This window comes from Chiroxiphia lanceolata, chromosome 17 (assembly GCF_009829145.1).
Source record: "Chiroxiphia lanceolata isolate bChiLan1 chromosome 17, bChiLan1.pri, whole genome shotgun sequence".
Lineage (NCBI taxonomy): Eukaryota > Metazoa > Chordata > Aves > Passeriformes > Pipridae > Chiroxiphia > Chiroxiphia lanceolata.
The window spans coordinates 13,521,539-13,536,912 of NC_045653.1; the positions used below are offsets into that span (position 1 = coordinate 13,521,539).

At 47.3% G+C, this 15,374-nt stretch overlaps 1 protein-coding gene across 1 annotated transcript in view; it reads right to left on the reverse strand.

Annotated features, from left to right (window-relative positions):
* RIMS4 (regulating synaptic membrane exocytosis 4) overlaps positions 1 to 15,374 on the reverse strand; it is a 53,955-nt gene that overhangs the window by 9,662 nt on the left and 28,919 nt on the right. Inside the window, exons 2-5 of the mRNA XM_032704944.1 lie at positions 13,798 to 13,939; positions 1,245 to 1,357; positions 502 to 603; positions 104 to 243 (exon numbers count right to left, since the gene is read on the reverse strand). Of these exons, the coding sequence (XP_032560835.1) occupies positions 104 to 243; positions 502 to 603; positions 1,245 to 1,357; positions 13,798 to 13,939 (497 nt within the window). The remainder of the gene's footprint in view (positions 1 to 103; positions 244 to 501; positions 604 to 1,244; positions 1,358 to 13,797; positions 13,940 to 15,374) is intronic.

Here is a 15,374-nt window from a genome sequence, read left to right on the forward strand (position 1 = left end):
TTCTTCTCATCCCTGTTAATTATCCAGGTCCCTTGCCAGACTTATTATCTTCCCTAAGAGGTGGAAGAGAGAGATGGGCAGCCTTGAGATTTGCTCATCTTACCTGTAATACTTTGCCCTGGGGGCTCTCAGCAAACAGTAACACCTGATTGTACAAAGGGTCTAATGATTTGCGAGCCACTTTTGTCTTCTTTTTCGCGATGCACACGCCGTTCTCTAGCAGGTAAGCTTTGATGTAAGCAGCTGGAAAAAACAAACATGGTCAAATATGAAAACAAATCTTCGTGCTCACTTTAGAAAAGACAGAGTGCCACGTCTCAGGTATTTCTGAAGAAGGCATTTACAGCAGGGAAAAGATTTGCCCAAGCAGCCTTTTTTTCAATGCTGCACACAGATTGCTTAGTCCTGCTGAAGCCCAGTGAAATTAAAATTTCTCCTATTCACAAGCATCACGGGAGGCTGGGGCTCAGGGAATTACTTTAGGAGATCAAAGCATACTACCTGGCAGTGTTTTGGAGCCGGGTTTTGGTGTCAGTCCTCGAGCCTGAATGATATCCACTTCTAGTTGCCCATTTCGCTCTTGCAAGCCAATTTCCACATCCCCTAAACCAAAATGTCAAAATAAACAGAAGGCTTTTGAAACAATGTATCCCTGGGCTATTAAAATGTTTTAAAACAATCCTCGTGTCCTGCCTGCTACAAGCTGCAAAAAACTGTATGTGCCTGATCTCCTCCTGTGTTACTCTGGAGCAGCTCTACAGTGACTCCAGCCCACACTTTCAAAAGCAAACTCGACTGCCAGCCCTCTAATATGGCTTTGGGGGCTCAGTCTCCTACTCTTTGTGGCAACAAGACTCTCACCCCTCCCAAACAAAAGCACCTAGGATTGCAGGCTGCTTTGGAAAATTCAATTATGGTGGATCATAACAAAATCCTTACAGAGCACGGTGGGCCTTAGAGAGAAAGAAAAACCCCAAGATGCACAGGATGCATTTTCAGGACTTTAGCTGTGTTTTACTTAGTCTGTGCCTTTCAGAGCTGAGGGAGGAAAGCACAAAGCTGCTTCTCTCCTGCTAATGCCACATGTGCTACAGTCAGCAAAACCTTTCAGCCAAGCACACTTGATTTAACAGAGAAATGGAGCAGGACAGTGGTAGATCAGCAGACGCTAGACACATTATTAGTGGCCTGTAGGAGCGGTTCAAAACTAAATTAAAGCCACCCAACACTTTTGTGTTTCTTACCCATCGAGGTGGTGGCCAAGGTCTGACGCCCAACAAACTGTGCAGGGCCCATGCTCCCCAGGAAGTCACTGAACTGCCCAGCAGATGCCAGATGGACTCCACTGAAATTCAAGCTGCAAAAGAAAATTATTTTGGCAAGTGGTTAATTTGCGTTTTAAAGCAACCCATTAATTAAAGAACCAGATTTCATACACCTTGGCAATAAATGACATCGAGAGAAACCTTCTTCTCTTGCAAAACTCATTGATTTCCACACAGTTTAGTTTCATGGAATCCATTCAAAATCTATTTCCTTGCACAGAAAAAAACAATAGTGTCTGAAGTGACCAACTGGTTAATGTTTAACTATAACTCATTGTAAAATCTCTGCCATCTCAGGCTCATATGCAGCCTTTCACCTCTTCTAGGTAGCAGATTCCTAGAGTAGCTTATGGGATCCTCTTGATCCCTGATTGACTCTTCCCAACCCTCACTTCTGGGGAGGAAATAATGCATCTAGAGCAGTGGTTAAAAGTGAGATGAGGGGGGTGAGCATCAATCCCCTTGTGACTCAAGTCCCAATTACTTATCCCATACACGGAGAGCAATACATCTCCTTTTCGACCAGAGGGTCCCATTTCCTACTGCTCAACACCAGAAGCATCCACCCCATCCCTTCTATGGTGTTCATACCTGCTTCCACAGCTAGTCACAAAAAGGACCTGAACACTGCAAGGCTAAAGGGGCAACGTCCTCAAACCCCAGCAATGTCTCTGCCGCAGTCACCGCAGTGAAACAAAAGCAGTTGGGAGGACAGAGCCTCCAAATCTAGTCACCAGGTACTGATGCTGGTCCATGGCATGGCTACAGGTGCTGGTCACTGCACTTGGACACGTGTGAAGCAACACAAAAGCGTCAGAGGCTGAGGCACTCTGATACCAACCAAGATTTACTCAGTTGTGCCCTGATTTACGCAGCTGTTTTCGAGGCTGTAGAAAAACTTGCTGCAAGTGGTAAGGAGGAGGCTCGAGGCCAGCATTTGACACCTACATTTGTCCTGCAGGCATCTGCCAGCCCATGACACAGCTGCTGAGACACACGTCAGGAGCTCTGTGCCGGGGTACCCACGCTGCCGTGCCGGGTGTTGCACTCTGCCTCCGGGGAAGCTGCTGCGTGCCAAAGCCAGGCACAATTACAAACCTCCTCCACTTCTCCAAACGTCCTTGGAGGGGGGCAATTACCCACGTAATGATGCAGCTCCCTGCTTCCCCAAATTCGTTTCTCAGGATGCTGTGAGGAGGTTGCACACTGGGTACAAGTGATGGCAGATCGGAGCCCTGCCTGCGGGGCGGGCTGGGGACCACAGGCTCTCACACAGCTGACTCAGCCACAAAGACTCACTGATGCCCCCCCTGCAAGCCAGTTACATTTTGAAAGACATTAAAAAGAAAAAATAGAAATTCTTTTTAAACCCCATTCAGCCGGGGGAACGTTAATTTCAGGTTAGGATTTCAGCTCTCATTAGCTATTTTCAGATCCGGTCTCAGCCCCACAGGAATATTTATTTATTCTGACAAGGAATTAGAAAGGCAGCACACACACCTCAGCATCTCGCCATGCATGGGCTGAAGAGAATGTGTCCCCAGCTCGTGTCCTCACGACAGGTTCACTGGGTGGCTCAGCCCCCCGTGACAGGGACACTGCATTAAACGGCCTGACTCTTCCACGGAGCACTGCACCTCCCTCTGTGCTGACCTGGCTCCTTGAGAAACCTGGTTACTGCTGCTACACAGGGAGCTGCTGAGCCATCAGCATGGAAAACCCTGCCCTTGAGCTCTTTACGAATGTCACCTCTGTGAAAAGGGAGGAAGGTGTCTCGGCATCCTGGCAGACAGGTTTGGAAGGGAGGGGCTCTCCACGGCTGGATTTTCCCCCGTTCAGTGGTTTTTTACCCCACCTTCACTGTTTGTTGCATAAACACTCAGGGTGATATTTTGAGATACAACAGGAACAGCGGGATTTATTGTTGGCATTAATTGCAGAGAAGGCTTAACATTTTTCTTGTCTTTCAGTGTCACCAACTCCTCAGTGGCACAAGGTGCATCCCCCGTGCCAAGATCTGTCCCGGGAGCAGGGGTGGCACAGGGCCCCACTCTGCTCCCTCTGGGTAGGGGCCTCATGCCCCACCACCCACCTGGCATCTGCTGGCCCTGCTGGGGCAGCCCTTTCTGGGGAGCAGCACCCTGGGTACAGGAGCTGGATTTGTGGCCAGGCTCCAAGGATGAACTGTGCACAGAGAGAGAGAGACATCCCCAGGGCTGGTAAATCTGCAGGGACACGGGATGGGGGAGGCAGGGGAAGAGGGAGCCTGGAGCCAAACAGGCTTTATCAGGCTCATGATTTGTCCATACAAGGAGGGAAGAAGAGAGCCCTGGTGCACACGAGGACCAGCAACACTCAGTAAGCCTGCTGGCTCAGGCGTTTGGAGCTGCACACAGAGAGTCAAAAAAGGATGAAAACTAGCGCTTAGAGAACTCAAAATAGTTCAAGAGAAAGGAGACCTGACAGAGAAAGACATAAGATTCAGCAGGAGATGAATGGACCATCAGCCAGAAGGTAAATGTTTTCTTTATTTTTCTCAGCTCATGGAAGATAAATGGGCCAGGGTCTCGCTCCTGCCCTGGGGAGTGTGTGACCTGAACAAGCACGTAAATAACAGGCTGGCAAGACAACTCACAACTGTTCAGGGAAATGTTCACTGCTGTGCTCAGAACAGATGCTCGGGCTAATTAACAAGATGCTGAGGACCAGGAGAGAGGAGGGGAGGCCTAAGATTGAATGAAGCTGAGGGCTATGAGAGTGCACAGCACACCCAGAATCAGATCTCAGAGACATTTTTCTCTGGGATGAACTCCAGGCACGTTACTGCAGTGGGGACACAAAGCTGGGAGAAGACCACCCACAGAGATTTGGAATGCTGCAGGACAATAAAAAAGAAAAACCCTTCTGGCCCCTGGATCCTCAAAATAATTCATTAAACCTGTCACAGAAAACCACTTTTTACCTGCTGAGAGGGAGAATCACGTCAAAGGCCGATGCCAAGTATTTGTCTGCATTTTATACATGTGTGGAGAGAAGCCACCCGTGCTCTCACACACCCCTCCTCTGGTCTGGTGGAAGGTGTCCCTGCCCATGGCAGCAGGGCTGGCACTAGGTGATATTTAAGGCCCCTTCCAACCCAAGCCATTCTGTGATGCTGTGAATGCTGTCAGCAAAGGCTCGGCCAGCAGCTGGGCAGCTCAGGAGAAACTCAAAGCACCTGCTAAGGGAGCAGCCTATGCTGCAGCCTTCATCAGTGATATAGAGGAAAACAGCAGGAGAGCATGAAGGAAAATGCTAAAAAGCACAGGAACAAGAGCTGTTGGGCTAAAGGTAAACCAACAGCAACTGGAAGTGTTTACAGCAAAGCAAAGGTTGCTGTTAGCTCCACACAGATTCAGGAGTCAGAGGGCTGTGGATGACCTCAAAATGGTGAACACTCCTCAGAGCACACTACAGCCAGGGCAGGACACTGCTGCAGGGACACCAGGGCTGGCCCACAAGCACAGACCCTCACAAGGAGCTGAGCCCTTGTGCTTGAATGAAGCTGCTCCTGGTTTGTAACTCTAAGGTTGATCCCAAGAGGAATGGCAAAGCCCATTTAGAAACACAGGCCAAGGTCAAGACTCCGTCAGTCTGGATAACAGCCCTAGTTAATAGGTTTACTAGCACTATTTGAAACTCAGTATTAGGTTAGACAGTTAATGTTCCCTGCTGTTGTTATATTTGACTGGGAAAACGTATTGAATTAATTCTTTAATAGATTATGCCATTAGCTAGTGGGACTGGCTGCTTTGTTGCACAGAGGTTGACCTTTTGGAGTGCTGCTTTATGAGACATTAGAAGAAGCAGCTCTAAATCAGGCTCCTTGGCTCTGACCAATTCCTGGACATATATTTGGGTATTGCCAATAACCCTGGAGTGGAAACAATTTCTGTCTGGAAAACTCATAAGCTACCTCCAAGAAAGCCATTGCTTCTCCCCTGAGAGGAGAGGGAAGAGGAAAATAAAATTGCAGAAATTTAGTACAAATGTGAATTAAAACCAGCAGGAATCATTTCGCTGCATCAACTAAATTTAGGATGCTCAAATCCAGCTCAGTGAGCTCTGTCTGTCAAGTGCTCAGAGAGAAACTAGGATGCTGAGGTGAGGGGGATGTGTATAATGAGATTGGTGGGAGAGACCTTCCCCATTCACTCACTTGCTTTTCCTGAAGCTAAAGCAGGGAGAAAAAGAGCTCCAGGGACCACTGACTTCTTTCAGCTCTTTAAACACAGCCCTGGTGCTTGTAAGAGCCCTCCCCTACCACGCTGCCACACACCCAGAGGACTTTTCTTGCCTGACCTCTGACGAAACTGAGCTGTTCTGACCTGCCCTTGATTCAGCAACCAGCTCTCCAGCTGCATCACCACATGCTGATGTGCTGGCGAAGAGACATGCTCCTGAAGGGATCTGCCACAGGTGACAGTGCTGGCTCCACCCTGGGTGACAGCCAGCAGATGTGTTTCACACACACTGGAGCAATCCTGGAGAGCCCTTCCTTCCCATTGCCAAACATGCCTCTTCCTTAAGGGGAGAAATCACTATGACCTGGTTATCGAATTGTCTTTGCAATCTAAAGAGAAATGCTAAAAATAGCCAGAGGAATAAAGAGGGAGCATTTTTCAGCTGACTTGCAAATAGCAGCTGTCACAGCCAGCAGGGCCCTGGGGACAGGGGCTGCAGCAGGACCACCTCATGCTGCAAAGGGCTGCACACAGAGAAGATTAACAGGTGACACTCCTCAGCCTTTTGTCTAGAGGGCACAGATCCTCCCCTGAGCCAGGGCAGCGCAGCCTTTGAACAGCAAAGAGAAATTAATTATCTCTTCTCTGGCCCTTTGCTCTCACTAATGGTGATTCACGGGCTCTGCTTCGCCGCAGAGGAACGAGAGCGGGTTTAACGAAGTTAAAGATCGTGGGTTTGCTGGGGAATTGGTCGTGAGTTGAACGTGACTCGTTATTGACCGGAAGGCAGAGAGAGAGCACGGGGAGGTCAGTGATGCCTCCAGGGTGTCAAGGACAAATGAAGGACATTTGGCTGGAGGATGCTCAGGCCCTGTCCCTGCTGTAGGTAAGGAGGCAGAGCAGGGACAGCAGAGAGATGACACTCTGGACACTATCGACCCTGGGATCTCTGAGCCCACCAATGCAGCAGAAACCTGCATGAATATTAACAGTGTTTGCACAGGTAGCAGCTCCCCCTAAGGCTTAGCATAGGCTGCAAACCCCATTTCAGCCACATGGATAAAACAGCCATTTCTAAGCCTGAGCTGTCCCTGGTACAGCAGGCAGTGAGCACAGCTCCCTGCATACCACGCTGCAGGCACGGCAGCAGGGACACACCTTGGGACAGCAGGGACAGCAGCTCCCGCTGCAGCCGTGCAGACACCCACGAGAGGGAGACAAGACCCCGCAGGCAGCGCAGGCAGCAGCGCCCGGGCTGGCAGCTCCTGCCCCATCCCAAGGCCCACACACGGCCCCCAGGCAGAGCAGGTACCAACCACCACCCCAGCTTATGGCACAGATGGCCCAACACATAAAACATTTCTGTCTTTTGTGACACGTTTGTATGCAGAACAAAACCGCGCCTTCACTCGATCTCAGGAGCAGTGTGCTCCGACTGGGGCTGAGATTGCCTGGACCTTCTTCTTTTAAACACAACATTCCTAATCCTGATCATTTAGGAAATCAGTGCAGCAGTCTCTGATGACTGTGCTCCTGCACTGCATGCTGTAGGTCAGGGCGTATAGAATCTGTCCTCTGTAGTGTAATTTAAGAGTGGTTTAAAGGCTCTTTGCCAGCTGCTTGCTTCTCTGCTCTTTCAAGGTAGCAGCATTTCCTGACCTACCCCTTGCAAAAAGATCCATGTCCTTCCTCTCCTCATGCAAAGCATCATGCAGTCGCTTCCTTAACGGCACAGCAGCTGCTCTTTATCCATGACTGCATGGAGGACCAGCTTTTCAGAGTTTGCCTGTAAACTGATCAGGATTTGAATGCCTAGATGGACAACACTGATTTCAATGCAAAATGCTATAAAGCAAATGCAGAGCAGCTGTGCTGATCCCTCTCACAGGGTGTGTGTGGCTCTGCACCATTAGCATGCGGAGTGTGTAATGGCACAGACACACTTCGGGAAAATGTATCATTAATTTCTTTTCCTGTCCATGTGGAGTTTGTCTGACCTCTTTTCTAAATCTATTTTTAAATTGCCCCTGGGACTCTATATGCCAGGTATCCATTATGCTGTTGCAAGCATCTGCAGAATCAACTTGTCAAAATCTTGTAAAACTCTCGGGAAACATGGTAAGAATGCATCTCCACAGGTCAGTCCACATCCAGGTCCCAAGGCCAGAGCAGCCTTATTTACACCATCCATGACAGCTACTTGTCTAACCTGTTCTTAAAATCCTTCCCTGAGAGTTTATTCCTGTGCTCTGCTTTTGCTTTTCCCTTCTGAATCTTCTTCCAGCCCTTTCTCTTTACATATCAGTCCTGAACACCATTTGTGAGTTACCAGTTCACAAGACAGACCAACATATTCCATTTCTTTTCCTCATGATACTGTACTTTTTAATTCTATCTCACAAGACTTTGAGACTGATCTTGATTGTACCAACTTGTAATGGCCACACACTGGCTGATGTGTCTGTGCAGAAGAAACGCAGAATGGATTCACTGCTCCCTGCTCCCTTCACAGGCTGGCTGTAACACCTTTTTTTTTTCCAGAAGCTCTGTCAAGAGAAGAGAATTTCGTGTCCTCCCCCTTGGACAAAATCTCTACTCCTGCCTCTCTACTACACAAGTTGCACACCTTGACTCCTGCAGAGCTGCACTGCTCCACTGCCGTGGGTTCAGCCAGCTGGGGTGGTGGTGAAGCTAGACAGCTTCAACACAGCCACCCCCTGGCACACCTAAACACAGCCATACACCTGAGTGGTTTGACTTGCACAGCTGAACTAACAGATTGACTACACATCTACATCTAGCACAGAGTTAAAGTTCTCCAGCTCTGTCTTTAAAAACCAGGGACAGCAACACACTCCTTCAGCCAGGAGCAATGGGGAGGGGGAAGTCTCCTCTGAGACTGATAACATACTTGACAGTTATTTTATTTGAGCATTAAAAAAACCTCATCAAAACTCCAATTTCAGGGAGCTGTAATGTTCTGTGTAACAATCACACTCATCCATATTGCATGTTAACATCTTTTAAATCGCATCTTACACCCAGAGGCCAAGTAGAGATCTATCAGCTAAGGAGGAAGGCAGAACTTGTTCATGTCTGTTGCCCCTATCTTTAAAATATTTATGATGCACATGAGGAATTATTAATGGAACACGCATTCGACTGCAGCCCCTCACCCTGTCAAAGTCGATGGGAATGCTGCAGGAGCCTTCACTTTGGCTCGGAAGGTTTTCCACGAGCATCTATCCCTGCAGGACCCAACCCCACCCCAACTCCACTGCCTGCACACCTCTCCTCTGCCAGGAAATATCTCTGTCTCTGCCTCTCAACAAGCTCTGCTCCTCTCCTGGCCACTCCACTTTTCTGTAACATTTTTAGCACTGTGACGTGCTGTCTTATGTGCTATAACACATTGTACTCTGCTCCCGTATCCGATTCCTTCTGCTGTATGAATTCTGCCACCGAAACAGTGCTATAAAAACTATGCAGTGAATTCTGCACAAAGACCTCCCCCATTCCCTTCCCCACCTTGCCAGGCGAGCTCCATTTTTAGCAATCACTAGTCATCTCAGACTCACTGAATAAAAGATAGCTACCTGTCTTCAGAGAGCAATTCTGTCTGTTCCCAAGAGGTTGCTGAAGGTGGGATTCATTTACTGTTGTAACTACAGCTCTCAAGGTCACACCCTTTCCAAGCTGTGCTGGTCAAGCTTTACCAGCACAAAAGGATATGCTGTTGCTCAACAGGCTGATGAATTTCTTGATGTATTATAGAAACAATCTCTATTCCTTTCCTGGTTACCATCTCGAAAGGCATCGACTTCTTATAGCCTGAACTGTATTAACAATACCTTTCATTACATTTTTTAAAAGGACTTGGATAAAAGAAGAGTCCCAAAGATAATCTGCTGTAAAAGAGTCTAGAAGTCCCCTGGCTTTCGATGTCAAAGAAGAAACACTCAGTGAATAGCTGCAGTGAGAATTTGTTGAATGGTGTGTTTAGGAATCAGGTCTTTTGATCATTCTTGAATGGCAGTGGATAATTTTTGGTGAAGGAAAGTGAAGTTAGAAGCCAGGTCACTATTTCCTCCAGCTTCCTTGTACTTATTGCTCCACAGTGAAGCAGAGAAGGGCAGGCAGTTCTCCCAGCCTAAGTCCCAGCTTTGCTTCACACCAGCCCCATATGCCCAGTGGGAAAACTGGTACAAGCCTGCAGGAACAGCACGAGACAGAAGAAAGCTGAGGGGCTCAAGATTCCCATGCCAGCAGCATACATGCCAGGCTGTCCTCTCCCTCCTGTCTTTGTCACAACAGGGCCTTCAGACAGGGCTCAGGCTGGTGCTGCCCTCCCCATGAAAGAGAGATGATACGGCTGACAAGATGCCTCCTTGCTGGACAGGCACATGGGTCTCAGATAGTACAAAACAATCCTCTAAGGCCTTGCCAGTCACCCCCTGCTGTGCTTTTCTAAGGTAAAAATCACCTGAGCTCTCCATAACTTAATCATCTCAGCAGTAGCCAGCAAGAACAAAAACACTATGAGTACAACTCACTAGGCACTATGGTAGCTAGCAGGCTTTTGTTCCAGGTCCATTTTTGTCTTTCTGCTCCATTTTCAGACAGAAAAGTGGTTGGCAGGAGCAAGTTACACGCAAGTCCAGAATCTATTGCTTTCTGAATGCTGTACATGGTGTCATGCAGCTGCAGCAAAACCCAGCCAAAACAAGATGTAGATCGTGCAAGAGCCAGGATGGAGCTGAGATCTCTGCTGAATCTCAGGGGGTTGTTTGTGAGTTATTCCTATATTCGGAATTGTATCCTTGCAGCAATCTTGGTGTCCTGAAACTACCCGATAGGCACTTGCTACAGTGCATAACTGTTCTCTCAAGCAAATTTTTAGATATATACTCACTGAAGAAAATACTCACTGTTGTAGAGATTTGTAACCAGTGCTAAGATTGGTCTGGATGAACTATGAATGGAAACATCTGTGTGTGTGTGAAAGCACAATCAACCTGTCAGCAGCAGATCTGTCCTTCAATGACAGAAGGACAACCAGGTTAGAGAGCACATCACTTCCACAGCCTGTCTGAGGGCAGACTGTAGCCATAAAAATCCCCCAAACGAGGGAACAAAAAGGTGCCAGCGCTGCTTGAGATCAAAAAGAGTAAGACCCCGAGGTGAAAGATCACTCCAAAATAGCAGGTAAGTCCTAGAAAGTGTAAGAAAAAAAACAGTCCAAGAACCAGTCTGTTGTGAAGAACAACTCAGCAGACACAGCAAGGGCTTGACAGATGGTGTTCCTGGTCCTCCCTGCAGCACACAATCCATCCTGGCTACAGCCCTGGATGCACGAGGCTTGGTGCCTGCATGGGGCGGTGAGAGCGGGAGTCAGTGAAACCCAGACAAGGGAATGACTGAAAACAGTTGTGTTTAGAATAAATAAATATCTACTTTCCCTTCTACAAAAACCCACGTTGAATTTTGTTATATTAATTTCCTATGCTAGTGCAGAACCACTATGCAATGTAAAACCTGGGTAATAAGGTTGGCAAAAAATTACATGAAGCAGTGTGTTCACACTGTGAGCACTTACTGGCATGTTGTATGAGCTTAAATTCCAGGAGATGCATCTTTCATACCAGCTAATCTTCTATATACTTCATCTACAGGTAAAGGGATTATTTTGTTGAAGGAAGGCCTAGCATATCCGAGAGGTATACCCCTGCATAATATGCTCTCCATAAAAAAAAACCAAAAAACAAACAAACCTGGATTTCATGTGCTCTGGTGTTCACATGAAATAAGCATTGCTCAAAATTATGCATTTCAGAAAATTCTTTGACTGTGATACCTTGCACTGGCACAGAGCAGCTATAGCAGCTGCAACAAACATGAAAGCAGTCAGTCAGCATTGCTTTCTAAAAGCATTTTGTGTGGCTGAGGGGAGGTATTTGGGCCTCCTGCAGCACAGATACACCAGATCTTTGCTCATTTCAGTGTGCCACCTTTGGAAGTTGTCCTTTTAGTCCTTAAATTGAAAGGAATTATAAAAACATACAGAAGTAGAGAAACAAGCCCTCTTGGAAGATGAGGTACTGAATCCATCTTCTTCCAGGTGCAAACACACCGAAGGGATGTTCAGGTGGGAAGAACTAGGGCAGGCTCATCTTGCTGAAAACCAGACTTTCGACACTGACTGGTGAAAACTGTCTCTGACCTGGGAGTATCTGCATCAGTCAGAAACCCAGCTTTTATTAGAAAGAAAGTAAACTTGCCACAGCTAACCAAGATATATGACCCTTCATTTTGCCTCCCCGGGAAGACAGCTACAGCAAATGAGAGAGGTCAAGAGAAATCTGATTTAGGAGAACACATTTCTGTTCCTCAAAGCTATTCCCCAAACAATTCCATTCTTTGCTGCAGGAAAAGAAAGCAGAGAAACTCCCCTCCCACCATGTTTCAAGAGAATTGAGCCCTCTTAGTTCTTTGTATTCTGAGCTCTGTTTGCTTATCACTCGTGGCTCAGACAGATAGCTGCAATTCCCACCGGCTTCCCAGAAGAGATTAATTATCCCACCTAGGAACAAAGCATCCAGGAACCACTTAATCACACTTTTCAGAGAAGTAAGAGAAGAAACTATCCCATCCCTGGCAGAGGCGCTGGCAAGGATGTTCTGGCAGCGTTTCGAGGCTGGAATACCAAACGTTGGGCTTGTTCTAATAAAGACATTTGGACAGCAAGGCAGGGCTTCCCTTTCTCTGCCGAGCTGACAGCGACATGTCACCTGCCTTCAGGGTGAGGTAGCATTTGTACGGGTGCAACAGTTTGTTGGCAGAGATACTCTCCCCCCAGGAAAGCCCAGTGAAAGCAGCCAGCATGTGCAACGACAGGACACAGACCACGCAAGGAATTAAACCCTTTCCCAGGAGGGTAAGCTGTGTAAATAGAAAAAGGAAAGAATTCTGCTCTGCATGAAGGCAGATTCTTGCCCCGCATTGCCAAGGGACTGAACTTACTCACTAATCCCCTGCAACAAGTAGCAGAGGCAGAACTCCAAGCCACGGGACTGTGCTGGTGTAGCAGGAATATTTCCCTGGAGACAGCAGCTCGAAGAAGAGATAAGGTACATCACAGCTTTGGAGTGACAAGATTGCTATCACAGCTTGTGCCTCATTACTATTTTGAACCTTCAGCACAGATCTATGATGCCTTTCCAGGATTAGCCTACTTCCAAAGCTAAAGAAAGTCTCTCTTAATTTACAGGCTGTTACTTATTTAACATCAGAATCACATTAATTGAGAGTGCCTTTGGACTATCCCAGCATTTTAGCTGTACAGTGTACTTGGAATACCACACAGGACTCCACTGTACAGAGCAATGCCAAGTGTGAAACTTGGCCTAAACAGAGCACATTTTAGGTATACAAACATTTTGGCCTCACATCTAGAAGCACAGACTCTGATGGTATATTTTGCCTTCTTTTTTAAATACCGTGGGTTTTTTTGCTTCCAAACATTCCCATGAATGGCCATCTTAATAAAATTAATAAAATCTCCATATATGGCCTCAAATAATTCAAATATAAAAACCAGAATTGGAGACAAGTCAGCTCCCAAAGTTCTGGCCTAAAGACTCCTGCTTTGCATTCTGGTATAAAGCCTAAATGCAACAAAGTGTGTCTTAACTTTTTACGGGGTCAAAAATGTTTTCTGCAACACGTTCTTTTAGGACATGAACTCAAATGAAATAAAATAAAGCTCGTTACCAAAGTATACACAGGCTTCTAAATATGTATTTTGATATGATTTTCCTATGTGCTATAATGCATTGTTACTCTGACCCTTTTCAGCACCTTGACACCTCCCCCTGCACCAAACCAAAGGGCTATTTTGAAACAGAGGAAATGCATAACTATTGTGCAATATTAGAAACTACTGGCTTATAATTTATGACCAGTAATGAGCCTCAGCTATTCACCCTGAATCATTCTTCCGAAGGCAAAGTGGTTAAAAGTAATGGGTATCTGCTTCAGCCAGAATAATGAGGATACTAAAAAAAGTATATAAACAGCTAAAGGACGTGCCAGCTCTGCAGAGAGATCAGCTCTAATTGAATGGGCAGTACACCTGCAGCATAAGCAAGTCAGAAGAACACACCATCCATCATGCTGCAAGGAAATTAATAGGTGTAAGGACAGTGCATCCCACGAGTGATCACCCAGCTAGCTCCCTTTTGATGACTTACTTTCCCTCTGATCCGTAGCTGTTCATGCTGTCCTCGATGGACTCGTGGCTGGCCTGGCGGACGGTCCTGCTGGGCATTTCCACGGCCAGCCCGGTCTCTGTGCTCCTCTGGATGGCTCCCTTCAGCCTCCGACCATCGCCATCTAGGAACACACGGGGAGAAAAGGCAGTCAGCCTCAATTCCTAGAGCCTTTTGCAATGACACAGCCAAGGAGAAGCAGAGAAGGTCTTTCAAAAGACCAGCCCGGCATCTGGCAGTACTTTGCTGTCAGACAGTGCTTCCTTACTCAGTCCTGCTTCTTCAGCAGCTCCCAGTCACATCTGGAACAGACTCAGTGCTCCACCAAGCCAGGGCCCAGAAGATACTCAAAGCATACACTCCACCTTACCTGCTCCAACCATTTGTACCAAACAACTATCCATGGAGCAGGCATGCACTCCAGCTGGCTGCACCCAGAGCTGCCCAGGCAGGGAACACAGCAGTGGTAACCACGGGCACAGCTGAGGTGCACAGCCTGACCCTGCCTCAAAGCCTCTCCCAAATCCCCTGTTGCTGCCAGCAAAGAGTGGCAGGTCCTGGTGTTCATCAAAGGAGCAGAGGGGAGGAAAAGGCCAGGCAGCACCAGAGGTGCTGTGAAGGCAGCAGCCCTTCCAGACGGGCTACAGGGGAATAGTTGGGCACAGGCGAAATGTTCCCTGGTGGCACCAGAAAGCCACCAGCAGTGGAAAACCCTGGAGAGAACTATTCCCCTTGGTAGACGCCCTCAGCTACAGCATAAAGGGAATTAAGTAGGTTCTAGTTCCTCCTGGGTGCAGTCTTCAGAGGCTCAGCCCTCTGAAATTAACAGCTGCTATTTTCATCCTCCATCTCTAGCAGTCTGTTTCCCAGAACAAACCAAGTTATGTAATGAATATGTAATGAATACCATTACTATTAATTGCTGTAGCTGGTGTTAGGAAGCTCCAGATTTCATCCTACGTAGAGCACTCATCCTGAAACACATCTGCTACAAGTTTTCTGAACAAAGCAGAATTATCTAAATCCTCTAAAGATGCCTGGCCATTAATGTGGATTCAGGCAACAAACCTCTGGCCCACACCGCTCTCCCAAACCCACCAGCTGTTCGAGGACCACCCCTGGAGAAGAAATGACCCAGCTACTGAGTCTAGAGAACTCAGGGGCCCCAGATATTAAAGAAAACAAGTCTTTCACAGAATCATAGGACGTGTAAGGTTAGATGGAACCACAGTGGTCATCTGGTCCAACCTCCCTGGTCAAGCAGGATCATCTTAGACCACAGGCTCGTGTCCAGATGGTTCTTGAATATCTCCAGTGATCAAGACTCCACAACTGCTCTGGGCAACCTGATCCAATGCTGGGTCACCCACACAGTAAAGAAGTTCTTCCTCATATTCAGGTAGAACTTCTTGGGTATCACTTTCCAAACTACTTTGGAAATACAAGGGTATCTGTAAGAACCTGTCTAAAATACACAGAACTCTGTTATTTGTGTAGCAGTCTGCTTGACCTAAAATACTTTTCTTTAGATCTTGGTGTGAACAGGCACTTTCAGTAAG